At 39.4% G+C, this 27,100-nt stretch overlaps 1 protein-coding gene across 2 annotated transcripts in view; it reads left to right on the top strand.

Annotated features, from left to right (window-relative positions):
* Positions 1-24,905, top strand: part of LOC134619969 (E3 ubiquitin-protein ligase Midline-1-like) — an 82,192-nt gene extending 57,287 nt beyond the window's left edge. For both annotated transcript variants that reach the window (XM_063465796.1, XM_063465795.1), the window contains exons 3-10: positions 4,089-4,184; positions 10,831-10,938; positions 13,482-13,630; positions 14,310-14,437; positions 16,774-16,917; positions 21,211-21,372; positions 21,665-21,872; positions 22,489-24,905. In XM_063465796.1, the coding sequence (XP_063321866.1) occupies positions 4,089-4,184; positions 10,831-10,938; positions 13,482-13,630; positions 14,310-14,437; positions 16,774-16,917; positions 21,211-21,372; positions 21,665-21,872; positions 22,489-22,837 (1,344 nt within the window). In that variant the 3' untranslated portion in view covers positions 22,838-24,905. The remainder of the gene's footprint in view (positions 1-4,088; positions 4,185-10,830; positions 10,939-13,481; positions 13,631-14,309; positions 14,438-16,773; positions 16,918-21,210; positions 21,373-21,664; positions 21,873-22,488) is intronic.
* Positions 24,906-27,100: the final 2,195 nt, after the last annotated feature.

Here is a 27,100-nt window from a genome sequence, read left to right as displayed (position 1 = left end):
GATCTCTCTAACTCATGAACCAGGAAGAGAATGGAGATGAATCCTCAGAGCACAATCCTGCTCAATGTCACAGTAAATCTTAGAAAAGACGTAGGTCCTCTGAAGTTTCGACTTCAGTTGCTTACCATTTGCTATCTGTGAGTGAGCGAGCATGTGTGATCCGCTCGCATACATTCTTAGCTTATCAGCACTGCTCCAGGGTGATTTGTTTCATTCACAGCATGCATCTACAGCCATTTTTGAACACATGAACAGTGCATACACTGATAACAAGTGTGATGCTTGTTATATAGAGACATGTAACCTTTTTTGAAGCCGTCACGAAGATGTTAGGTGATGAAAGAGATGAAAAATTTGCCTCGGTTTCAAAGAGTGGATTCTTTTAGGGCGATATAAGAAGAACCTAAGAGAAGTTCTGAGCATGCTGCAGCAGAACAGCTTCTCACTAGTTAAAAACAGATGCCATTGAGTGAATAAGCTTTTCTTTGAAATATAAAAACCTCACAAAAACTGTTTTCAACTCTCATGGCTGTTAGGCTGAAGCACTTGAAACTTCATGGCTACATTTAGGCACTAAAAGTTTTTTGGTTACTCTTAGGTACTGAAAAGTACTTAGTTCGGTTTATCCATTGAAAACTACTTGGTTAGATTTAGGCATAACAAAGTTACAGTTAGGTTTAGATACTGAAAACGCCTTGATAGGTTTAGGTACTGAATGTTTCTTGGTTGGGTTTGGGTACTGAAATTTACTTAGTTGGGTTTAGGGACTGACAACTACTTGGTTAGATTCAGGTACTGAAAAGTACTTGTTTAGTTTTAGGCACTGGAAATTTCTTAGGTGTGGGTACTAAAGAAAAGACCATAGTTTGGCAAAAAAAATATTCTTTTTCACAACATCTGAAAAATAATGACTTAAACCCATCTTACTAACACCATGAGCCTGTGCATCCGGGCACAGGGGCCAAATATACCTTCATTCCAAAAGCCCCAATCCGGTGATTTTGCCAAAACAGCTTTAATTGAGGCCCTGGGAATGAGAACAGGCGTGAATTATGCCACTTCTGATGGAACTGCTCTTCATTCACTTCGCCTACTTACCCAATTTGAGCCAAGTCTCAAGTCTCTACACAAAAGCCTGAATCAAACCGCCTCTAAAGAACAGGTTGAGACTGCTCCTCTTTCGCTGACCTCTGGATGTTTACATAAATCCTAGGTGGGTTGTGGGAGTAAACTAACTAGCTTTCTGAAAGTGTGGAAACCGAGTGGACTGAGAAGTCCTACCTTGATATTTTTAGGCTGCATGGTGATACACAATCCATTTCTTGATATTTTCTATGAAAGAAACATGTGAGATGTCACAAAGTACTGGAAATCAACTACAGTTTTACTGGGTAATCTGTTTTCACTCTGTTGGGCATGGCTCATTGGTGTTGCAGTGGAGTAGTATCAGTGTCTGATCCACAGTCAATGTGTTCTCTGCAGCAGATGGCAATGAACAACCAGCTAAAAGAAATCATTATTGGTGTACAACAAGTATTTGTAGCATTTTGTAGCATTTTTACAATTTTACCTCCCATTAGACAGCCATATCAAACAAGGAAGTGAGAAAAAACACTTTGACATGACATTTTTTATATGCAACACATTTTTTGGCACTGCCTCATTCGGTTAGCTCGGTTTTTACCGGCAACTTGTGTTTCAGTGGGACGAACAACAAAAATCACTCTTTTGTCTGATGGCTTTGAAAAGAACTGTATCTTTCTTAGTGCGTCCTTTCTGCAAATAAATTAACCTGGTCAGCTGTTGTCAAATATTCAGTTTTACTATTAAGTTTTACCTCCAAACTTCAAAATACTGGCACATTTTTAAATAAAGAAATGCTATAATGCAGCATAAATCTGTGATAAAATAAAAACAAGTAAAATATCATGATAATAATAAAACTATAGTCACAAACTCTGAATTAATAACTAAGTTTTAAAGTTTTTGTGTCAGTCTTTGTCTTTGTGTCAGGACAAAAACCACTTAGTAAAGGAGGATGGAGAAGGAAAAAGGTAGTCTAAGATCACAGTAGCATTCAAGCAATAAAATCTTTTTAGTACATGGAAGTGTTCCACATTTTTATAAACTGTATATTTCACATGTGCAGTGTCAAATGTGAAAGTATCCATCATTTTTTATTAAATCATTTTGCATCCATCTTAAGATAATCTAAATCCTGCGGCTCGCTATGTATAATAAAACTCAACAAATCAAAAAGGCTTAGCCAAGGTGATTCAGAGCAGATTAACTTCACACAAAGACTTTTTTGTTTTTTTGGAGGGATGCAGGGTAAAAATCTGGCTTGGACCGGCAGCAGAAAAAGAGGACAGGCAGACAAAGAGAAAGAGAGATGGTAGGATAAACCGGCAGGATGACTGACAGGTGATCAACCTGACAGGGCTAGCAGTCCCCAGAGATAAACGCCACTTGGCAACATGGATGCTGTCGATGTGGAGTCCAAATAAAACAGCAAACAAACACGCAAAGGTTACGTTAACACGAACAGGAACACAGCCGTAAACAGAGGCACGGAAAACTTAACATAATTTTCGTTGCTCCTTTTCCCTTGTGTGCGTGTTTGTGTACTTCATGAACTTTACCTTTCCTACATTACACCGGGGTGTGGAAACACATTTCAACTGCATCTGAGGGAGCTGCTGACTTATTGTTGCGGGTCTTGTCCTCATCTCCATCCTTTCAGAGCTCATTTTTTTAGAGGGATAATGATGACAGCGCCATATTTCTGTTCAAACAGTCCTTTATGCCTTGTTTGGTTTTTGTGTGTCATCACCGTATTAAGGCCATCCATTTAAGCCCCGAGTACAGTAGTGTACACATGCCTGCACACGCAAATCTCTATCACTATTTACCGTGGTTGTTTATACAATATTCCCTCTTGGTAGTGCCTTTTTAATCCTTATTGTAGCATCAGAACTGCCTTTGTTTACACTGTCGCTATAAAAAAAAGGGGGGGAGGGGGGTTAAAGGTCGAGCAAATACAAATGTCATTTCACAGCAGCCTCACTTGTGAAGGCGAGTAAGTAGCAGCTGTAAAGAAAGCAAAAGATTCACTTCTTGTGCGTTAGGAAAAGTGTGCTGCCTGTCACGGCCTTGCTGCTCCAGCGAACTTGCACACCTTTTTTGTTTTTGGAGACATGGAAATCTCAGAGTTCACCAAGTCTGGGGTGAAATTCATCTGGAAAACAGTTTTGAATGGGCAAGAGGAGATGTGGCATCAGAGCAGCTTAAGCACGCTTGGTTTGGCAATAATATGATGGTCTTAGAAGTAGAGACAGCTTGTGCCCAGGCAGACGAAAAGCAACAGAGAGAGGAGGAAAAAAAAGGGGGGGGGGGGGGGGGGGAAGCAGGGAGGAGCATTAAGGGACAGCACTGACGTGCTGTCACCTGTTTGCCGGTTCGTTAGCCGGGAGCGCTGCTGCATGCTCTCATAGGGAAAGCTTTTGATGCCTAATTTGCCGCTTGGCCGGGTTTGCGCATGGCTTGGTGCTCAGTGGAGTGGCTGTCCCAGTCACATCCTCTCGTAGAGTAGGCTTCTCTGTCAGAGGCTCGGACTCGGACGGGGCAGTATGAGGAGGCAGTACAGAGACGAGGGGTATCATCCGCGCTCAGAGGTACGTGGTCACCAAACGCACCTGTTTAAAAAGACAGGCGATAACGCCGGAGCTCCTGGGGACGCTTGCGCAGAAGGAGAGCTGATAGAAAATCGTTGCTTCTCTTTACTGTTATTTTGTGGACCTGAACTGAGGAATCAAACAGTTTTTTTTTATTTCTTGTGTTTTCCAGACGCAGCTCTTTTCTACTTGCTTTAGAACTTTTTTCTGTTGTTGCTGTTGTTCTGATATTCTTACATCCCCTCTGGCTTCCATGAGAAAACTAAAAGGGAAAGGAGTTCTTTTTGCATTTTTATCTTCCTTGTATTTACAGCTCTGTCTCCACTTTGATTTCTTTACATTCACGTCAGAGACTGTTTTTTTACTTGTCTCTCAGTTTCTCCGTTGTCTCTTTTGTGTTATTGTTTTCTGCAGCAAGCTCTGGATTCCAACCTGAGTAATCTGATCAAGAGGAACAACGAGCTGGAGTCTCTTATGGGAAAACTGATTCAAACTTGTCAGCATGTAGAGGTGAGTCCCACGTGGCCCTTTATAGTTAGCTGTATGTTGGAATTTATCAAATGAATGGATAATATAACATTTTACTACTTAAGACTTAACTGTAGCATCTCCTGTGTAACCTGTACAGTATAGTTACTCAACACTGATTATTAACCCTTAGCTTAGCATGTAGCAAGAGTTGACAACAAAACTTACAGTAAATGACTGAATATGACTATCATTTTGAAAACCTAATATAATATTTATTTTTTAGTTTTAGTTTTTTTTATATTTGTCATTTTTCCTTGATTACTCACTCAAACTGTTGTGCTGTTTTATTTGTATTTTGTATTTTGCAATGCCACTGCAAAAACCTTTTTTTCTTTATGTATTTGTGAGACTCTAAATGAATATCATTTTAAAAAGTGAAGATGTAAACATATCAGACTTTGGCAAAAAAAATTTAATTTACAGTGATTTGGTTTTTAAACCTGCTTTTATTCATTCACATTTACTGGTCTAATATATGTTTTTATCTGCCCAGAAACAAGGAAAAAAATGACAAGTGACAGTGTAGATTTATTTACATTAAAAACAAATATGAGTAAAGCAAAGTTTACTCAAGAAAATCAGATTTCTCATTATTTGTAAAAGTTATTTTGGAGGCGTCATCGTAGACTCAGGGAGTGTGGCCAGCATATTAGATTTTTTTTTTTTTTTACAACATTCAAAGTTTCAGTGATTAATACATTATGAATATTACGCTCCTAAAGTATGTACTTTTAATGAAACTGCTTCTAAAATGTATCTAGCATCTACATTAACTGCAGAGCTCTGTTTAAATTCACATAAATATTCTTAATAATAACAGAGAACGTTCGAAAATCTGATCTTACATAGGATGCAGACAAAAATATATACACAAACAAACATAGCGTCTTTAGCATCTTTTAAGGGTTACATATAAATATATAAAAATACAAATATATGTAACATCTGCAACATCTTTCAACCTCCATGCACTAAAAAAACTGTTTTCGAAATTGAAATGTTGAAATTTCCCAAAAGCTTTGAGTGCAGAAACAGGCAAGTGCAAATCATCTGGTTTCAGTCTAACACGTTTATTTTTGGGATAACAACCAATTGTGCGAATGTCTGCATGCATTTAACTCGAGTGAAGGCAATTCTGTGCTAAGCCTGCCTGTTCATGTTCCACTAGCCCACTAAGAAGCTTTAAATAAAGTGATGCCACAGGCACTGGTTGAAAGGCAGTGACATCTTAGTTTAGAAATAATGGAGAACAGCCTGCCTGCGTGGCAAGGCCTTTGCATGCTGCAAGGAAAGAGGATTATGATTTATTAACATTTAAGCGCTGTATACATTTTTTTTTTCGAGCATGTTTTCATGTTTCCCATCACACAGATATGCTTCCTCTGAGCTTTAAGCTCAGGGGGAAACTGTGACGAGGCAAGAATTTCAAACAGGAGAAAGAAAAACTTTGATCCTTTTCTGATGAATAAATGATGAACATGAAAAGGGCAAACAAACCCGCTTGACCTATTTCTCCCCAGTGCATTATGACACATGCAGTGGAGTTTCGCAACATAATCTATAACCCTAAATAACCTCTGAGGTGTACACTGATAGCACGTCAGGTCAAGCTGCACAGGGTCAAACTGGACTAGAAAAAGTTGCAAGCAAAAAACCAATAACGATCATGGGCTAAAAAATACATCCATGAACTTACGTGAACTCAGGAAACTGAGCTGTCTGATGTGCTTGGCATGAATATGTCAGGGCTTAAAAATAAATAAATAAATAGATAAAAAAAGAGATGGTCACTCAGCTTTGGTTGGCGTGCTGTTGATGGAGCTTTCTGAATTTTTCACATCACATTAAGCCTCTCCCAAAGCCTCACTAAAGATGGCTGCTGAGATTCTCTCAGACCCTAAATGTTGGCGAAAGATCAAGCAAATGGCAACCTTCCTTAACGAGTCATGTTTAAAAAAATAAAATAAAAAAATAAAAACAAAGAAGAAAAAATGACTGCACACTCTGAGTTCCTCTGAGTCACCATCTGCTGTGGTTCGGCTGTGGCCACAGTTTCATTTAACGCTCCCACACCAAATTACGCACGCATTCTTTTTTGGCTGGCATCGTGACACATTTTTTTTTCTTTTTCAAAGAATCTAGTGCCAAACCACATTTGGACCCTTCTATGCTGTTTTTTTCTTTTGCAAAAATGGGGCACAGTTATAATTTTGTGAAGGTACAATGAGTTTCAATGCAATAATCCTAAATACTCAAAGAGGGATCGTTTTAGGCAGTTAATTGGTTTGTTTATTTAAATGAAAGGAAGGAAATTATCCCATTAAAAAAAGAAAAAGAAAACAAGAAAATGAAAAAGGATTAGCGCTTTTGCAGTTTTGTTTTAAAGCCAGAGAGAGAAGGAAAAGCGTTACCTCTGATGCGTGTCAGGGAATATAGGCCCTTCAAGACCAACTTCACCCCCACCCCCCCTCCAGAAAGTTTGTTTGATGCGCATTTTACAAAGTTTGGATATCCTCCAGGCTTAAATCATTTGTGTGCATGCGTGTGTGTTTCTGTGGTTAAATGAATCACTTAATGTCCCTCTCAGGCTATAATCTGTCATACTGATCATATGCTCCAGAGGGTTCTGCCCACAGTCATTAGATGCTTCACATCTTTACACAGCACATCATGTACTTTGGTCACAAATTGTGTGTGGGTGTCTGTGTGGCTGTGTACATGACAGTGTGTCTGCGCCACTCCCTTGTTACTGCAGTTTTTTATTATGACATCCATTTACTAACAGGTTAACTATGTTCAAGGGTACAGAAAGTATTCTTTTCTTATTCTTTTCCTTACTTGAAAATAAGCTTTCTTTGTCGAACTATGAAAGTGGATTTGAAGCAGGAAACTAGCTGACAATATATTGTAATTATGCACTGCTTCCTGAGGGATTGGTAACCACTGCTAGAAATGCACTAGAATTGGTAGAATTGGTTATGGTGCCAGACACCACAGGAAGTCATTAACAGTCGATGTAAAAATTGTAAAAATGATGTAAAAATTGTGCTTCTGTTCTGTGTCCTGCTCTGTTTGTATATGTGTGTTTTTGCTGCTGATACAACCAAATTTCCCCTTGTGGGACAATTAAAGGATTATTCTATTCTATTCTATTCTAAAAAGTAAGACAGTTGACAGCTGTGTTAACCAGTGTGGTTGTGTGGTACACCAACACAGGCCACATACAATCAATCATTTTTTTAAGATCAGAGCGATCCCTTAAGCTTGCAAGGTAAAAGCTAAAAGGTAAAAGCATCAGGTGCTGATGCAAGCACTGCTAACGTTAGCTTACACATAACTCAATAACTAATTCATTGTAAGAAAGTGACACAAAAACAAAGTGGTAGTTGAAGAATGTGAGGAACAATTGACAATACAGGTGCTGTGAAACCTCGTCCTTTAGACCATGCTCAACTTTGATTTTTTTCTGATGTGGGATTTATGGTTCCACGTTGGTGGCTATCTTGGGTAGTGCAGATAGAGCGATTGTGAGTAGTCATCTTATACACTAAGGCCAAAAGTCCATGTGGACTACCAGTGCAGAACCATGCTTGTCAGTTATGGGTTATCTTACCTTTAGACTAGCCTTTCAGTCTGATTATTCTGAATGAGCCATAGATAGTTTATAAATACATGTATTTGCACTTATAGAAGTGTGATTACTGGTTTAGTCAAGGGTACTGTCTACATAGTGCAGGGGTGGGGGAACTCCAGGCTTCAAGGGCCGGTGTCCTGCAGGTTTTAGATCTCACCCTGGGTCAACACACCTGAATCAAATGATTAGTTCATTACCAGGCCTCTGGAGAGTTCAAGACATGTTGAGGAGGTAATTTAGCCATTTAACTCAGCTGTGTTGGATCAAGGACACATCTAAAACCTGCAGGACGCCGGCCCTTGGGGCCTGGATTTCCCCCACCCCTGACATAGAGCATATAGGTGACAGCAAAGGTGACACCCACCTACTATTGGTTAATACATTGGAACATTAGATGTGTTATTCTCACATGGGCATGTTCTAAGTTGTACAGAGAGGGCACAGAGGGCATACTGACTAACATCCAGGATGTGTCAGACTTTTGCATTCTCAAATGTCTGTTGTGTAAATCCCGAAACGGTTCAGGGCTAAAGTGCATCTGTGAAAAGAGCTTAAGATTACTTTTGTGTGTCTGTGCCATCTTATTGAGAGATAAGCATAGAGGGGCATATCACCTTAAATCCACAGTGACACCTTCAGATGTCACCTTCTACAGTCACGTAATGTCCGAGAAAGCAAGTTAGAGCTTTCTGGTAAACTAAAGAGACAAAGTAATGCCAGAAAATTCTGAGGCTTTTATTCCAACTTCATTTTAGGCTGTTTCAATCAGTTTTTGGAAGCCATTCCTAAAACATCAAAACATTAATCAGTGCCAGAAGTTAAATAAATGCGGCTAGAGATGAAAAGAGCTGCCTTCCAAGGAACAGATTAGCCTCAGCATGTGCTCTTTTGGCTTATATTAAGAAAGGCTTCAACCCAAAATACCTTATATCTGCATAAGTATACTAAGTGGTGTACAAAATGCCACTCAGAGATAACATATACAGTAAGCTGTTAAAAATGTCAGGCTTCCCCAGAGCTGTCACAGTGATGTTGATGAAACCAATTAACAGTGTTGAAAAGACAGTTGCAGAGGCATTGCTATAGAGCAGAGCTAAGGCGTTCAGCTCGGCATGTCTAACATAAGCACTGAGATGTAATCCAGGTGGAAAATTGTTTCTGTTGGCAAAATGATCCCAGAAAATCACATAAATGCTGTTTAGGAAGGGACGCTGAGGATATTGTGGAAGTCTACTCCAACCTCGTTTGGCTCTGTGGAGGAAAAGCAAATGAGCCCCTATGATGTCATTATTAAAATACCTGTCAGCATCGATGTGTGCTTGTAAGAGTGTATGTTTGCATGAATAACTGCAGTCTTTCTTTAGCTCGGTAACGCTCACAGCAGACTTCCCTTTCATTGCTCCCAGTGCTATTGCTCTGCTGCAGCAAGAAAACACTTTACAAGGTGCTGAAAGGGCCGCTAGGAAATGACCACAATGAGAAATTACACATTATGTTTGGACCTGCACTCTCATAATTGGACTTGAACAACTTTTATAGCCTGCTCAGACTGTACAGGTTCCAACTGCAAAGTGAATCAATTGCCTCACAGAATGGACCCTCATGGCAGAACCACCTTGAAAGCAGTCAGCTGCACTTTTTCAAACACCTTCCAGCTAGACTAAATCATTTTTATTACAGTTAACTGCCATCAGTGGGATTTGAGGCACACAGATGTTTCAGTCTACAGACTTAGAAATTAGGCTAATTATGCTCCTTTTATAATACTGCTGCTCACTTAGGATATTACTAGGCTCTACACTGGAATTCCATATTGTGAATTCCATAATATATACCTACAATGATTGTAGGTATATATGTATGTATATGAAAAGAACAATTTGACTGTTTAGATGTAATCACCTTTATATTCCATTCCCCTTAAATGCTACACGACAGCATCTGTAAAAACAAAGTTGCTGCATATTTTTTTTTGTCATGAATAATAAGTAATCTTGACTAGTTAGCTTCTTTAGCAAGTTAACTAGTCAAGAATAATAAGTATTCTTGACTAGTTAGCTTCTTTAGCAAGCTAACTAACCTAGGTTAGCTACAATAGATAGACGCCTGTTTAGTAAAATTAGTGGAAGAGCATGGCATATTATTTGTCAGATAATTGCATTAAAAATGCTTCAAAAGGCACCAATATCTCAAACACAGTTTGAAGATTTAGATCTTTCATTTGAATTAGCTGAACCGATGATTAGCAAACAGCTAGCCATGCAGTTTGTAGCTAGCCAACCTGCCTCTGAAAGCTGCCACACTTCTAATAATGGATAACTAGTTATGAGTTAGGAAGTAGAGTTTTTATAAAGGGGAAAATAAGACCAAAAATACTTTAGTTTATCAGCCTGTGAACATGTTTATCTCTGCTGTGAGTTGGGCATTTTGATAGAGATATCTACATGTCTGTGACAGTTCACAAATGCCCTTTGTTGAATTTGAAAAGCAACTTCTGTTATTGAAGTTGCTCAGAGAGTCAGATTTTCCACAAGGTCTATTTGTACGTCGCTTCACCTTTTTATGTACTTGTTTAATATATAAAACAGCAAAAACATAAACCTACTGTACATTTCTTTCACATTCAGAATTCTCACACTCAGATAAAAGGCAAATATATATACACTGTACCGTGTATAAGAGCTCATTTCATTACCCTTGCACAGCATATTGCTGAGAGTCATGTGTGCTTTCTTACAGACATAGTGCTTCCCGCTTACTTTCCTTATCACTCAGCCCTCTAGCCAGCAGGAGGCAAAATAGCTGAATATGCCCCATCTTTGTCAAGTGTTTGCTTCCAGACAGGAGGGCTGGCTGATGGATGAAAATAACACCCTGTCCCTCAGTGGACATGATGTGGAATCACTAAACATACATCCCTCTATATACCCCATCCACACCTTTCATCAGTCTCTTTGTTTGTCTAATACTCGCCGTGAATTGGTTTCTCAGGTGAACGCGTCCCGCCAGGAGGGCAAGCTCGTGGAGGAGTGTGACGTCCTGATTGACATTATTCAGCAGAGGAGGCAGATCATCGGGAACAAGATCAAAGAGGGGAAGGTGAGGTGAACGCTCAGAGGGGTGAGGACTGGGACACCATTTGTTTGCTATAAATGCTGTATTTATAACAAGCTTTCCCTACATATTCTCTCAATCTTTCTTACAACTTTCATTTAATATTAAAATGCTGCTTCAGTCCATCTATCAACTGCTCAAGCACACATAATAATCCTCCGAGAGTGAACATTGTCTGCAGCTGTAATAACCTGTGAAACAAATGGATTCCCTCATTCATGCTGTGTGTTTAATATCTACATGACACAGAACTACAATTTAGAGCTTGTGTTTTGCTAGAGTTGATTGACTTATAAGGCCAAGCTTTTATTAATCCCAATTTAAACTCTATGTCATCAATTTAAGATATCATCAGACCTCATTTTCTATTCAACACAATGCTTCATCACAGTTGCTTGACCTGATCCTTACTCTTCTAACAGACGGCAAACCCTTCAACACATATTCAACAGAAGGGAAAAACAGACAGACTGCCCAAAAGCAGATCCCAGAGCATATGGGACGGCACTCTTTCTCGTACTCTAAACCCAGATGATTTCTTTAAGCTCCATCTAATGAGACTTGGAATGCACTAGGGATGGGGTTTTTTTTTACCATGTAATCTAGGCTTTCAGCTGTTAGGATTGTGCAGCAAATAGAGAAATGGATACAGATGGATGGATCATTGTTTATAGACCAACAGAATTCTTACAAATTGATTTTTGGTGTTTGTGTTAGCTCATACTCAAAAACAACTCAACACTGTCCTTTCTGAGACAAAGTTTCTGTAGTAATAATGACTAGCAATTGACGGAAATTTTCAGTGCCCTTAAATCAGGATTACAGTATCTTGGGAACTTTCCAAGCCAAGCTGCTGATGAAATGTCCTTTGACCTCAATGCAACCACTGACCTAAATCTGTCTCCTGAAATCTTTGCTGACAGGGAAAGAAAATGAAACCGAGGAGCAAACGAGGCCATCTAAAATCCCAGATTTGCATTTAGCAGAATCACTGACAGCTCTGAAAAAGTTAAGATTAGCTGGGGCATGAGAAGATTAGCTGATATTGATAGAAAACATTTTGCCAAGCACCCTGTGTGCTCTTTATTTACTCTTCTTTTGTTAAGATTTTAAATCTATATGGAGCTTTTGAGGACTACTCCAGCCAAGAAAAAATGTTTTGGGTTTTTTTTTTATATGCAACAATTTATTTTTGATGGTAGCTCTAGTAGTGCGGCAATAAGACCTATACACCCATATCTCCAACCACAGAAAACAAGAGGCATGTTCTTACATTAGTTAGGTGGGTTGCAAAGCATCTTGCAGATGAGCAACAAGGTAGGCAGGGTAAAGCGACTCAAATAATGAACACGATTTCAGATTTCCCTACTAGAATGAATGCCCTTAAAATGATTCATATGAATAATTGAATTCATACATTTTTATTGGCATACACAAGATAAACCATGGACATAGCTTCCGAGCTGGAAAAATTAAATCAGTGCGGAAGTGTCTTAAACCAGCGGTCCCCAACCCCGCAGACCGGTACCAGTCCGTGAGTCGTTTGGTACCAGGCCGTGAGAGTTGAGGCTGGGGTGTGAAATTCATGATTTTCAGCAATTTTAGCATTATTTTTTTTATTGTTTTTATCGCTAACTCGGTTTCCCTGGGTCATTTCCCGTGTGTTATGAATAAATTTTCTTTTTTTTGGTACCGGTACTGGTTTTATTTTGTTGTATTTATCCGCAACACCTTAAAGGCTGGTCCGTGAAAATATTGTAGGACATAAACCCGTCCGTGGTACAAAAAAGGTTGGGGACTGCTGTCTTAAACCACCATTCTATTCGAAGGCCACCAGATAGCCAGTATCTGGTTGCAAAAAGCCTTTCTATAGTCGTTCTATAGAAGTCTATGGGAAAGCAAATGAGCCCCTATGACACCTATAAACGCTATCCTGCTAAGTTGATGGGTCAGTCACTAATTTTATGTCATACTGAATAAAATAAAAAGTCTATTTCAAAAGTCTTGTTTTCCTTTTTTCAAAATAGCGGATAAATGTGCTCAATGCCTAATGACTTTTCAATCTCAAGTCTCTTTCCTCAAGGCTTCAAAACAGAATTTAAGAAACCAACCAGTCATGGGTAGCTATGTCCAAAACATTACCTTGAAGTGTCAGGTGCAAAAAGAATGTGGAAAAAGAGACAAGTAAAGTGAAAGCCATTAAACTAAATGTCCTGTGATTTTATTTATGGATGATGGGTATGTTCATGCCCTTTGTTAACCTTCTGTGAAAACATGCAGAATTTGATGACTACCTGCATTAGTCAACCGTGGATTTGACCTTTTCATGTATGAGTGACTTCAAAATGTTAACATCCATCTTCTTGCGCCCATAAAACCCCATATTTCTGGGACGTTTCGTGCCATCAGCTCTGATTATGTTATCAGCCATAATGATTCACAACACCTTAACTTGCATAACCACTATTTCATCCATTCCGATTCATCCTGATAGTCTTTTCTGTGACTTTCTCTTTCACACTTTCTAGGCACAGAGGCTTCGGAAGCTCGCCCAACAGATCTCCAACTGCAAGCAATGCATAGAGAGGTCCACAGCCCTCATAACACAGGCCGATCAAACGCTGAAAGAAACCGATCATGCTCGCTTTCTGCAGACAGCCAAGAGCATCAATGAGAGGTCAGACAGCCCACACATTGACCGCATGCCTTAATTATTCAGCTCAGCATGTTAAAATCTAGCTTAAGGGAGAGGTTAAAGACTGCAACCACACAAATGGTGAGAAACAGTTTGAAAACTTTGTGTACATAACTTCGCCAACAGCCAAAACAAGTAGAGTGGGATTTCATCTTCTATTTAGCATAATCTTATTCCGCTCCCTGCTTAAGCTCTCTGACTAATTGATTTGGCAATTGAGAACAAAACCTGCTCTCCAATATGTGCATCCTCAGGAGAAACAAAAGGGGTGATATAAAAAGAAATCATTATCCTTTAGTCCTTCATACAAAAGCAGTGTTTCAATCAGAATCTAATCTGCACAGCTTCACTAATTAGGAAGATGATTTTCTTTAGATTGGGAGTTTGTGTTTTTATTTAGCAACTGTTGAGGTGTTAATTCTGTATATGGATGTTATGTACAATGCTTTGCAAAATGCTAAAAACGCTTGTCACTGTATCGCTAACACTTGTGATGTTGACATGAGCGATGCTTTTTTTTCAAGTCCAGTTAAAATCTATTTTTTGGGGTGGTCTACCCTTCAAAAACACCCCTAACACATACATATACAATTACAAAATAACTTAAACTGACTAGTTCATATGAAAAGTGTATTACAAGTATCTACTGGTCCTGATATAGGGTTTCCATGGCTACTGCATCAACCCAAGTGCTGATCCCTGAGATACACCTGACTGACACCTTCGACACATTTGCCCTGGACTTTACTAGAGAGAAGAAGCTGTTGGAGAATCTGGATTACCTCACTGGTAAAATCATAGCCTGACTGTGTTTGGGTGATGTGCCATGTTACCAACTAATGGTAACAAGCTTGGCAGGCATTCAATGTACTATACAGATCACTGCTAATTAGTGCCAAGTAGCACTCAAATAAAATGCTAGAACACTGGTTAGTAGACTATGGGCCAGCTTAACTAGTTTCATTAGTACAGAGTGGGTAATGGAGGAAAAAAAAAATACTGTTGGTAAGTAAGTAAAATTCATTTCTATAGCGCTTTTTGCAGATAAAAATCACAAAGTGCTTTACAACAAAGAAAATGAAAAAAATGGAAATACAACAAATAACAATGTAAAACAGTAAAATACAACATAAAAGCAACAAATTAATTAAAAACTTGCCTATATGAAAATTTCTTCAGCTGCTTTTTAAAAGAATCAATGGAGTCTATATAGCGTAAAACCAGTGGGAGAGAATTCCACAACCTTGGTGCCACTGCCTGAAAGGCCCGATCACCACGAGTTTTAAATCGAGTGCGTGGGGCCACCAACAGTCTCTGACCTGATGACCTTAGAGCTCGGGAAGAGGAATGCGGTTTCAGCAGGTCAGATATGTGCTGGGGAGCTTGACCATGTAGGGCCCTAAAGGTTAAATTAAAATTTTAAGTATTTACAAAGAGAGGACAGTGACAGGGTGGCATGTATAAAGTGGGAATATCTGCAACTGACTCTGCTGGATATGTTAATGTTTGTTTGTTTGTTAATGTTCGTGACACAAAATTTACGTTTAGGGATATGTTTCCAAGGAGTTTAGAGATTGTGCTATTTTGCCTATTCAACTAAATCTGACCCCATAAGCCTAGATACACTTCAGGTGGGTGACTCCAAAAGGGAGTAATTTGGCATTAAGACGCAAAGTGTCTTTTGTATCAGGCTGTAAAGATGTTTATTCTGCTGTAAAGTTCAGCCTTTTAACATGGAAGTCTTTGCATTTGAAGATAGCCTCAAGTGGCCATTCAAGGAACTGCAGGCTTTATTTTTACCGAGAAACCCTGAACTTTCTGCTTGGGAAACCTTTATGTTTAACCTCCATTTTTCATCAAATGGACGTCTGCTGATTATAATTCAATTCAGTTCAATTCAGTTTTATTTATACGGTGCTAAATCACAACAACAGAGGTGGAAGACAGGACAGATTATACTGATTAACCAGACAACTAATTTTCAAAATGTGTAGTGACAATCACTGAGAACTCCTGTTCATGTTCATCCTCATTATCATCATCTTTTGATGGCTTCTTTCTTTGAATCCATGACCTAATGTATAGTCTTAATCTATAGTGTAGCCCTTTGATTACACGATTCAGTTTCTCATGGACTGTGAAACTCAAATATTGCCTCCAATTAAGATTATATTCATGCTTTAATTTAGGATTTTAAAAAAAATCTTTTGATGTCTCGGTTTTCTTCAAGCATTGCATTTGAACAGACCCCAGCCTATTAACTCTAAAATTAATTTTCAACATTAATTTCCGATGTCCTATTTGCAAGGCCCCATCAAAATGTCACTGCATGAATTATGGAGCTTGGTGGGGACAAAAACGAGGTAGTGTAGTGGGTTTTGAAGGTCTGTGAAAGTGGCTGGCTCGTATTTATTCTCTGTGATGCATGAGGGCTTCGCTGGAGGGCCTTTTCACTAAGTGAATCAGTCTGAATCACTCCACTATGTGCAGCCACTCATGACAGAAGGCTCGGGAGAGGGAGCGAGTGACAGACAGAGAAAGAGATAGGAAGTGGCTTTACAATCAATTTAAGCTGTGCCTTTGTATCTTTATTTCTTTACCTCGGTCCATTCTCTTTCTATCTCTTTCTACCGAGAGGCTTCATGCACTGAATACAAGAGTGATTTATTGTATTTATTTCTCTGTGGAACAAAAACAGTTATAACATAATGAAGTTTTCCAATGAATCAATGCATGAGTGGAAGAGAGCCAATCTAACATCTCTGGTTATGTAACGACTCGCATTTGTTACTCCTAAAAAGGGCTGTTACATTTACTGTTCCCACTGTTAATACGATCTGCTTTTTATCTGAATTGTTTATTATTTTGCTCCTGCCTTCCTTTTAATGCTCAGCCTACCACTCTATTAGAAAGAGCATCCTCAGTCCTATGTGTAATGAAGCTTGTAGACTCATAAATCGAAGCAAATGAACACGTACAAGGTTAATCAGGGCTACCGTTGTAACAGCTGACAACCTTTGAGTGTGTCATCACTTTGGAATATCGCTAATGTAATTTGCAATTTTATCCAAACACAATCTAAAATTAGGGCCTGAGACGATGATTTTTTTCTTCAATCATTACAGCTCCAAGTGCTCCGTGCATAAGGGAAGAACTGTGCACGGCGTCCTACGACACAATCACTGTCCACTGGACGTCAGATGATGAATTCACTGTGACGTCCTATGAGCTCCAGTATGCTATTTTCACCGGACAGTCCAACATTGCCAGTAAGTATAAAATGAATGCTGGAATCAGATAAGAACTAAATGGTTTTTCAAATCTTGAAAGCACAAGAATGAAGATATAACCCAGCTCAGATAACCAATCTACAAAGTTTATTTTAGTAGTTATTTTTAAGGTCCCAGCTACAATAAAGAAAATAAGAGGTTATGGGGGTGAATTCATTAGCATTAGCAAAATAAAAAAGAAAGTTGAAAGATGGTGAGTCGTTTGTAGGGAAGAGCTTTTTGAACTGCATAAAAAAAACTTCCCAGGGGGAAGGAGGGAGGTTGAAGCGACCCATTCAGCACCACATTCAGGGTCTTAAAGCACCTTAATGGCTTCCATTAAGTAATTAAGGTACAACTCCACTTCCTAAGTATCCAATTAATGTAATTTGTGGGAAAAAAAGCAATCCTTTTAGCAGTACTAACTTGGTAAATGTGAATGCAAACAGATTGATGTAATTTCCATTTGTCACGCTGAATTGTGAATAAACATTCACATATCCTTTAAGAAGATCAAAACTTGTCTAAGAATCATGTTATGTTTGAATGCTGACACTTTTATGGTAGTTTAATTTTACTCATCATCAGAGGAATCCAGTGACAGCTGTCTATATGCACGGGTGCACTACAGACATCAGGGATGACCGTGATGAGGGCCACGAGCTTTAATGGCTTGGTCAAGAACTAAAGTTTTTATAAAAGTGTTGATAGACTTTTAACTTCTTTAGATTTTCTTCTCCTCTCCATGCACCTTGAAAGTAGACAAAGTAGTCCCAGAAAGCCCTATTCTGCCCCATACCAATGTCAATTGGGCCTTCTAAACGCATCCACCTTCAAACATCCAAAACCAAGCCCTGACCCTAATTCTAGACAAGTCACCTCACCTCATCCGAGGGCACATCGAGTCATTCCCAAACCAGCTGAGAGATATAACCTCTCCAGCGAGTTCTGGGTCTGCCCCAGGACCTCTTCCTGGCAGGACATACCTGAAACACCTCACCTAAGAGGCGTCCAGGAGGCATCCTCGTCAGACCTAAGATCAACTCTGTACATTTATGCTGCCCTACTGGTGGCCACTAGCTCCCCTTAGGCAGATGGGAGTTGAAGTGCTTTTCTAAGATAGCGTTGGAGTGGAAGTGGAAGCTCCTGAAGTGAAGCCTCTGGCCTTTATGCTACTATCACCCTGATGTTGTCACACATCAAATGACTGTAGCTTGTGAAGGATGAAAGAGGGATAAGATTTGACAATAGCAAATCCAGAATGCATGGAGAGCACTCAGTAAAAGATTAGACTTCACTGGAAACGCAGAGTTCTTACACTGAAACGTGAAACATTTAGGTTTAAGTGGCATCGAAGGAGTGAGATGTGTCAGGAGGGATGACAGCTGGGAAACGAATCGGCATCCTTGACACACGCTAAGTGACACAATGTCTCGTAGAGCAACAACAGACAGGCAGTATACGCCGACATACTCACTCTTGCTCAAATACACACAAGCCCTAGACAATCATGAGCACACTCAAGTGAGCAACAACTACAAGGAAGAAAATGGGGTCAGGGCATCTGAAGGCGAGATCCCCTGCTCCCTTTCAATCAAACCGCCTTTTCTCTGTCTTTCATCTGTTCTTTTTGAAATCCTTTCTAACATTCAAACAGAATTACCTAACAGCAAAAGTACCTTTTTCCCTTTCTTTTCTTGATTCCCATGCTTTGTTTCCCTCCTTTTCACTCAGCTCCTGATACTTTTGGGTTACACCCTTCCTTTATTTTTTTCCTTCCCATCTATGTAAGGTTACACCTTTGCCATTGCCTTGTCATTACTTCACAGATTAAAGCGTATTTAAAAATGACAACCATTAAACTAATTTGACACTTCATTTCTTCTCTTGCTTTCACATTTCTGTCTCTTTCCATTCAAGAAGACAGCGTGATTTTTCTCTCCTCTTGTTATCACGTCTGGTAATGTCAGAGGTGTTGCTTTTGGCATTCAAGTCATGTGCAAGAAGTTTCCCCCCTGTGGAAATTGAGTTGTATCACTATGCAGGAAGTAGAAGTATTGTAATTTTATGGAATGGAACAGTGAAAACATTATCCTTCTAATTGTTCTGTACAGCCTTCTAAATCTAATTTCCAGTGGGAAATACATAACAAGATCATGCACAAACTGCTTTTTAGTCTTAGAGGTCTTTTAGCCTGTTGTAGTGTCAGTAACTGCCTCAGTAGTTAAATAATAACTGCATGGTGGCATACACTAATATTGCCTTTAGTCTTTAGCATCATGGATTTAATAATTTTGAGGATTCAGGATGTTCAGTTAACTACATTCCATTGTTTTTTTTTCCTCCAAAGGAATTTAAATTGCATTCAAAAACAAAGTACACACAAATACATGTATACCATATTAGCCTAAACTGATAACTAATGAATTTAGGTGCCTGTCTAGTTTCATTATGATTATTCATTTACTAAGCACATTATTGTCAATATAAATAATTCAGAATATTGAAAGTAGCTTTACTAGACCATATTATATTATTAACAGATCATACTTTTATGCTAAGCTAGTTTTTGTTAGCCTGACTTTAGATGCTTTTCCTTCCATAATCAGTGAATTATATATTACATAACAAACTGTCATCTATAATCACCTTGACAAGATATGTTTTGCGTTAGCTAAAGTTAGTCATCAAGGCTATCTCACTGTCTAGCTATCATTTCTGAAAGAATTAAGCTAGCATATGTGAGTTTACAATATACTGCGGAGCCCCACAAGGGACATTGGAGAAAAAAAAATGAAAATGAACTTTTGCGAGATCTCAAGTTACTTTTTCCCGCAAACCTTTGGCGAGATCTTCCAAAATAGGCTGCATCCTTCGGAGGCCGCCAGCTCGAAGCTGACCGGGAGGTCGAGGCACGATGTACCGGGAGTGCGGTGTTCTCACCAGCTCTAGTGGGCCTCGACCTCCTGGTCAGGTTTGAACTGGTGGGTAACAGACGTTTCCGTAAACCTCGGAGCACTTTTGCAAGTGTTTGATGTCTTGATAAACCGAGCAGATATTTGAAGTTTACACAGCTACATTCTCGCCTGAAAATATCTTAAAAGCGTATTTTGTGACCCAGAAAGAGTAATAGCTGCCACCATTGTTGGAAACTGGAATTGGCTGGGCCGCATTATGAATTCTGGGATAGATTGGGCCACGAAGGATACACCTGACCCATCCATCAAATTCGGGGAAATGAAGGATGCGTTTGGAGCAGCCTTCGAATTGGGACAGCCGTCTTCGCCTGGCTGTGACATAATCAGCCTTCAAATGCGGCCTCTGAAGGATGCGGCCTATTTTGCGCGATCTCGCAAAAGTTTTGTGAGATCTCACAAAAGTTCATCTTCATTTCTTTTTTTCCAATGTCCCTTGTAGGGCTCCATAATATACAGGTTAGTTTTAGGCCTGTGCTGCAAATTATCTTTACATAACTGCAGAAATGCTTCCATTTCATTTCGTAAATGAATATGACTCTTCATTTCCTCTCTTGCTTTAACATTTTAAAAGGTAAAAGAAATATTTAAACGACTTTGTGTTCTGTGTCAGCGCACCCAATGATATTTTTGTCTGTTTAGAGGTCTTTGTTAGAATGTGGCATAACAGTTTATGTGACAGTGACATTAAAATCTGCATTGTGGGTGCTCGTTATTTTAAAAAACACACACACACCCAAAACACTGGTTTCCATCTATGGATGGATAACAACGAGCAGTGGCAACTTCCCGAGTAAATCAGCAGGCAAACAAAGACATGAAATGGAGGGAAAATGTACACCCACATGTACACACATATGCCTTAGGAGGTTGTGCAGCAGCGCTGAAGTGCCATTAAATAAAAAGCACATACCAAAGACACACAAACACACATAGCAGAGGGAGCACAGTGCAGCTATGAAGTCAACGAGGTGTGAATAGTTTCCTCATGTGCCTTTTCACACCCTCTCACCTGTTTCCACTGGCACAGGGTTGCACATAACCGGTTATTTTGTTCACCGTCCTTTCACACAGCGATGCATTATTTTTCCAGGGAACTCTTAAGTAAATAGTTTTTCTGTTATTTGTGAGTTATTTTAAGGAGAAATGCCTGCAGTTATATGAATTCTTCAGCACTTCAGTTTCATTTTCATTCTAGACTTTGTCCTATAGAGTCGCATAATGCAAAAAATAAATACAATGAATTATAATTTAAGTGAATTAACTGTCTATTTACTAAATCTGACATGACTTTTTTGTTTTTTTCCTCCACTCTCAGGTCTCTGTAACTCCTTGGAAAGCTGGATGATTGTTCCCAACATCAAGCAGAACCACTACACAGTGCACGGTCTGCAGAGTGGCACCAAGTATATCTTTGTTGTCAAGGCTATTAACCAAGCGGGGAGCAGAAGCAGTGAACCAGGGACTTTAAAGACAAACAGTAAGATAATAAAGACTGAAATAGTCCTGAGTCTTTTTTTTTCCTGTCTGTAAACACACAGCCCCTAATTACTATTTATTTGGTGGACTGCTAAATATTTGCCATAGGTGGTAAGTAGGTCAAGGAGAGAAATTACGTATGATAGAAAAGTCTTCACTATAAACTCTTACTGGTAACTACACGGTCCTTATGGTCAAGTTGGTAAGAACTCAGGTATACAGGTCTTTTCCTAGCAAATTATGGAAACCATTTGTAAATCAACTCTTCTATTTATCTCGTTTACTACGAACAGGCCAGCCGTTCAAGCTTGATCCTAAATCTGCTCACAAGAAGCTGAAAGTGTCTCACGACAACCTGACAGTGGAGCGAGATGAAACCACATCCAAGAAAGGCCACAGCCAAGAGCGGTTCGCCAGCCAGAGCAGCTACGGTGTAGTGGGAAATGTCTATATTGACAGTGGGCGTCACTACTGGGAAGCTCTCATTGGAGGGAGCACATGGTGAGAGCTACACATTTTAAGTAATAATTTATGGATTCTATTTGAGGATAACATCTATCCATCTATGCATTTCTGTCCACTTATTCAAAGTTAGGTTGTGGGGCTAAGCAGACTTTTCCCCACCAACCCTCCTTCTTTCTCCTGAGGTATCCTCCTATGTCAGATGACAAATGTAATCCCTCTATTGTATTCTGGATCAGCCTTTGGGGTTCCTCCCAGCCGAGCTTGACCAGAGAACCTCTAAAAGGAAAGCTCCATCCTATTTAGATGCTTGGACCACCTCAGTTTGTTGCTTTCTGCATAAAGGAGCAGCAGGTCCTTAGAGATGTCTGAGATCCTCAGCCTGTTGCTAAAGATGTGTGTAGACACACTACGCAGGTAGCTGTATCCGCAATCCCAACTTTTCAGTCATGGAAACAAATGAAGGATGGAACCTAGATTGATGTTGAAATTGAAAGCTTTGCCTCATTTCACATTTACTTCTGACAGTTCACCACTTCATCTGCTTATACCACCAAATTCACTTATGAACAGAATACTGACATACTCAACTAAGCAAATACTGATGGTCTTTGTTTTCCAAATAATGATAATAGAAATTTTATCTCCTTCCAAGGTATGCTGTAGGCATAGCCTATAAGTCAGCCCCCAAGCACGAATGGATCGGCAAGAACTCAGCGTCTTGGGTGCTCTGCCGCTGCAACAACTCCTGGGTGGTTCGTCACAACAGCAAGGAGCTAGCGATCGAGCCGTCACCCCACCTGCGACGCGTTGGGGTCCTGCTGGATTACGATTCCGGATACCTGAGCTTCTATGATGCTGTAGGCTCCCAGCACCTACACACATTTCATGTCTCTTTCATCCAACCCGTGTGTCCTGTGTTCAACGTGTGGAACAAGTGTCTAACCATTCTTACTGGTCTACCGATCCCTGACCATCTAGAGGGACTGGAACCCAACAACTGAAAGCTACACAGAGACAAAAATAAATCAACCCAAATTTAGTATCTTAAAGCTGCACTGGGCAAGAGATGTGAAAGTACTCATCTTTGGATAGAGAACAGAAGAGGGATCTATCCTCTTTAATTCAATCAGCTCTGCTCTATTTACCCAACATAAATTCTCCTCATATGCACTTTTGTACCCAGAGGCAATGACATCTCTATCAGAAGCTAGCAAGCACACTGTCCTAATAAAAAGCCAGACTTGCAAATGTCTGATTTATTCCTCCTTTACGAGCTGGCTTCCTTTGATACATGCCATAACACCCTGTTTGTCTTGGGCTAAATGTCTATGTGAGTATCACAGCAACTTCACTTTCTCAGACAGCAACAGAACTTGCTAGCATTTGTGCAAAGTTACCTAGTGCAGCTTTACTGTGCAAAAAAGAAAAAAAGAAGACGTATTGCATGACGTGTTGCTTTGTTAAAGCTTCTCAAACAGATTTTCTGTCTATTATTAAAATTTGCTCAATCAAATCTGACTCTGGTTAATGTTGGGCTTGACTTTGAAAGGCTTTGTGATAACTCAGTCTAAATCAGTCTTAGCTCAAGACTGTGCTGGACTAGAAAAGTCTACTCTAAGGCACTTTGGGCTATGGTGAGCATATTTGTACCATGGTAACTAGGATACAAGCCACAATTAATTATTATTTTCCTCTCTACCCGCCTTTTTTAGATTATTTTCTTAGATATTGCATTTTGAAATTCCCTCAAACTGCACATACTGCACACATAAACACAAAAAGTATACTTTCATCAGTCAGGGTTGTTGGAAAGAGCAGAATTACAGATGTATATTTTGTAAAGTAATTTCACCTCTCTTATCTTTTCCTTGCTCATTAAAAAGGAACCAAAGTAGCCATTGCTGTTCATATAAATTTTACGCTACGAGAATCAATGGAGACTTATTTTTAAAACGTGACAGAGAAGAAAATAGCATTATGGTCAATATTAAATGCAGCGTTCCCTTAAATATAGACTTTGTCTTTGCACATTGTTCATACTTTATTCATGCTTTTTGTAGCTTAACATTCAAATGCATTCTGGTGCAATTAACATGTATTCATATTGGGAAAGTGTTGTGTTGGACTTATTGTGTTCAGTTCGTTTTTGGCAGTCATACAAGTCCTGTCATTATTATTTTATGTGGTACATAATATGTGAATTGTGTTACAGTTGTAGACACAGGTTATTATTGGAGATTAGGTGTGAAATGGACATTTGGGTGTAATTTTTTTTTTCTTTTCTTCTTTTTTAAACATTCTGCTAATTGAGCATATGGATATTTAGTGGGACACATCTGTGCCACAGTACCGTTACACCAAAACCAGGGTGTTCTCATCTCTACATACTGCTTTACATGTTCTTTTTACACTTCAGGTCATCAAACCTATATTCAGACTGTCTATAAAAAGATACTTTATTAAGTCAACCACCCACGCACAGGGGGGCTGTCCTCAGACGTGTTGCACAATGACGATGTCAGTAGGGTAAACTCACCTCACTCAGTCACCGGGTCCTATTTGTTTTTTTGTTTTTCCTTAATTTCTCCAATTTAAACGGATAAAATTAGCCAACGTGAGTTTTAGCCGTTGATACGTAAATAGTCCAAATCCGTATAACAAAACCTCCCAGAAGAAACACAATCAAGTACAGTATGTGCTCTGTAATTTAGGTTAGAGTCCACTGAATAATTGTTAAGCGTTACAAAATTGTAAATGTAAAGATTTGGTTGTATATCTTGACGGACGTTGGTTCAAAACACAATACATAGGACAAATGAGCTTCAATTCTGTGTTTATTGGCGATGGATTGAACTCTGTGTTTCATTGTAAATGATGCAAATATTGTGTTTAATTTAATGTTTCCATTTGAACTTTGTATGAGGCCATGATGTTATCCGTTCAGTCTCTGTGGTTATTTTTACGGGAAAATAATACAGTACGAGAGCTTGCGTCACTACTGTCTGAGCTAAGTCTGTACGAGAGTGAAAAATAAACATTGTTCCTTTTCACATTAAAGTGTGCTCTTTTGTTTTTCTCCAGTTAAGTAATATGGCGCCGGTGTGAGAATGTCAAGAGTCGATCTCATAAAATATCCAGGAGAAATGCCAGGAGCCATTTCTGGTGAAAAATAAAGATCGCATATTGAGAAAATTCAGGCGGTCCCAAATTCAATAAGTTTAGACTGTGACATTTTGGTTTTGAATAAAGTTACTGGTGCCCTTCGGGCAGGTGTTGCACTCGGTGCCGTAAGCAAGAATCAGTCATTTAAAGCTGCTGTAATCAATATTCTTACATCAGCATTGTACTTCACTGCTATTTCACTCTATAGGAACAGATGCTGCACAGGGACCTGACAGCGTGGGCTTTTTCTGTCACGCCATGAATCATTCAAAAAATGTTCTCACGTCAAACACTTCAGAAGGTTCAGACTTCAGCCTGCTGAGTTCACTCGAGTTTACACGTTTCCCGTAGAAGAGGAAGCTGTCGAGTTTATCACGTGAACTTCCCGCGGACATCGGGGGCTCTTCCTGATTTTTCCAGGAGCAATTGTTCTAAGACGCCAGGGGTTCAGTGGGGCTTCACTGCTAGACTGTTGTAGTGTAGCGTTAGCTGAAGCTCTGTGTGTCGTTCACACGGTTCAGTGGCGTGAGCGCGCCAAATTAGTTTACCCAGCGCTCCACTGAGCAAACAACAAAAGGGACACAAAGACAATTTTTCAGGTCACCAAATGACAGAGTCACGCATGTGTGTGTGAGTGTATGTTTGTAATTCACAGCTAGGATGGCTCTTTGTCTGTTTTCATAAAATTCATCATGACAAAAAGAACAAGCTGGAAATATGGGTTGTGGTATTGTAACTATGTATCTTAAGCCTTATTTTGAGATTTAATAATGTGTCAGTATGGCAAGCTCTGAGTTTTTTTTGTTTACCAGAAGTTCTTAACTTTTTATTACATTTTATTTATGTCTTTTTTTTTAGGAAAAATTGTATTGCAGGGTCTTTACTTTACTACATAAAGCACCTTGAGGTGACTGTTGTTGTGGTTTGTTGCTATATAAATAAAACTGAATTGAACTGAAATGTTACTGTCACCTGTGGAGGCACACAGCAGGTAGGTAAGATAATTGAATTTTATTCCAAACTTACATGGATGATGAAAAGCACTCCAGGTAAGCTCAATGAATTGAGTTTAAAAAAAAAAAGTCCAAAAACAATTTAAAAGAAACCAAACTCTGAACGCCAGCAGGGAGAATGTAACAACAGTGAGAATACTCAACAGGAAGCCAAATATACCCAAGCAAAAAGGATAGTATACCACAGGGTGGGGAAGAAACAAAGCCAGGGCGCACACAACGCCATGAGCCATATAAGGAATTAGCTTCTAAATTTCAAAATAAAAGAGGAAACAATCTGAAGGAGGGACAACAAACCAGTTGGCTGTGGCAGATGGCTGCTTCTCATTGAGCCTGGTTCTACTGGAGGTTTCTTCCTGTTAAAAGGGAGTTTTTCCTTTCCACTTTTTGCCAAGTGCTTGCTCATGGTAAGTCCATCTAATTTTATTGATAAATGGCTCTAGTCTATATCGATTAATAATTTTATGCAAAGGGGTGCAACTAATTATATGAGCCCATCTGTACTACTATAAAATTAGTAAGAAGATATTTTCTTGATATTCTATGTGGAGGTCTATATTCTAAATGTTTCTGCCTGGTACAGAGTCAACATAGGCTAACTGATTCATTATTTCTGTATTAATAAAACTAGTTTTTACTTTCAGCAAAATCTACATTTTTAAATTCTGACCCCATCTTTTAACTGTATACAATCTGAGCGAAGTTCAGCAGTTAAAAGCGCTTACCCATCCTCTCGTGTTGCCATACAAAAGTTTGTGTGACATTTTAAACAATCGATGCGGCAACTTAATGTGTCTTGGGATTTTGCTGCTTGCCTCAAATGCGCCTCAAAGGTTGAGTCCCGACAATTTTATTGACCTTTGTCAAGTGAAGGTTTTGCTGAGCTCGTGTTGTTTTTCTCCACAGCCTCGGTTCGTGCGCAGTGATGTCGCACTGTATTAACACGTGACAACTAGTGTGAACTAGTGTACTTAAAGAGCTCAGGCCTTTTCTTTGCTGCCTGTTGGGGACCTTGATGATACTTTAGCAAGACAAGGAAACTGTTGCTCATTCAGTCCCCCCCCCTGTGGGAAGTTGAACCACTGACCT

This window comes from Pelmatolapia mariae, linkage group LG23 (assembly GCF_036321145.2).
Source record: "Pelmatolapia mariae isolate MD_Pm_ZW linkage group LG23, Pm_UMD_F_2, whole genome shotgun sequence".
NCBI classification, from domain to species: domain Eukaryota; kingdom Metazoa; phylum Chordata; class Actinopteri; order Cichliformes; family Cichlidae; genus Pelmatolapia; species Pelmatolapia mariae.
This window is presented reverse-complemented; position numbering and strand designations above follow the sequence as displayed.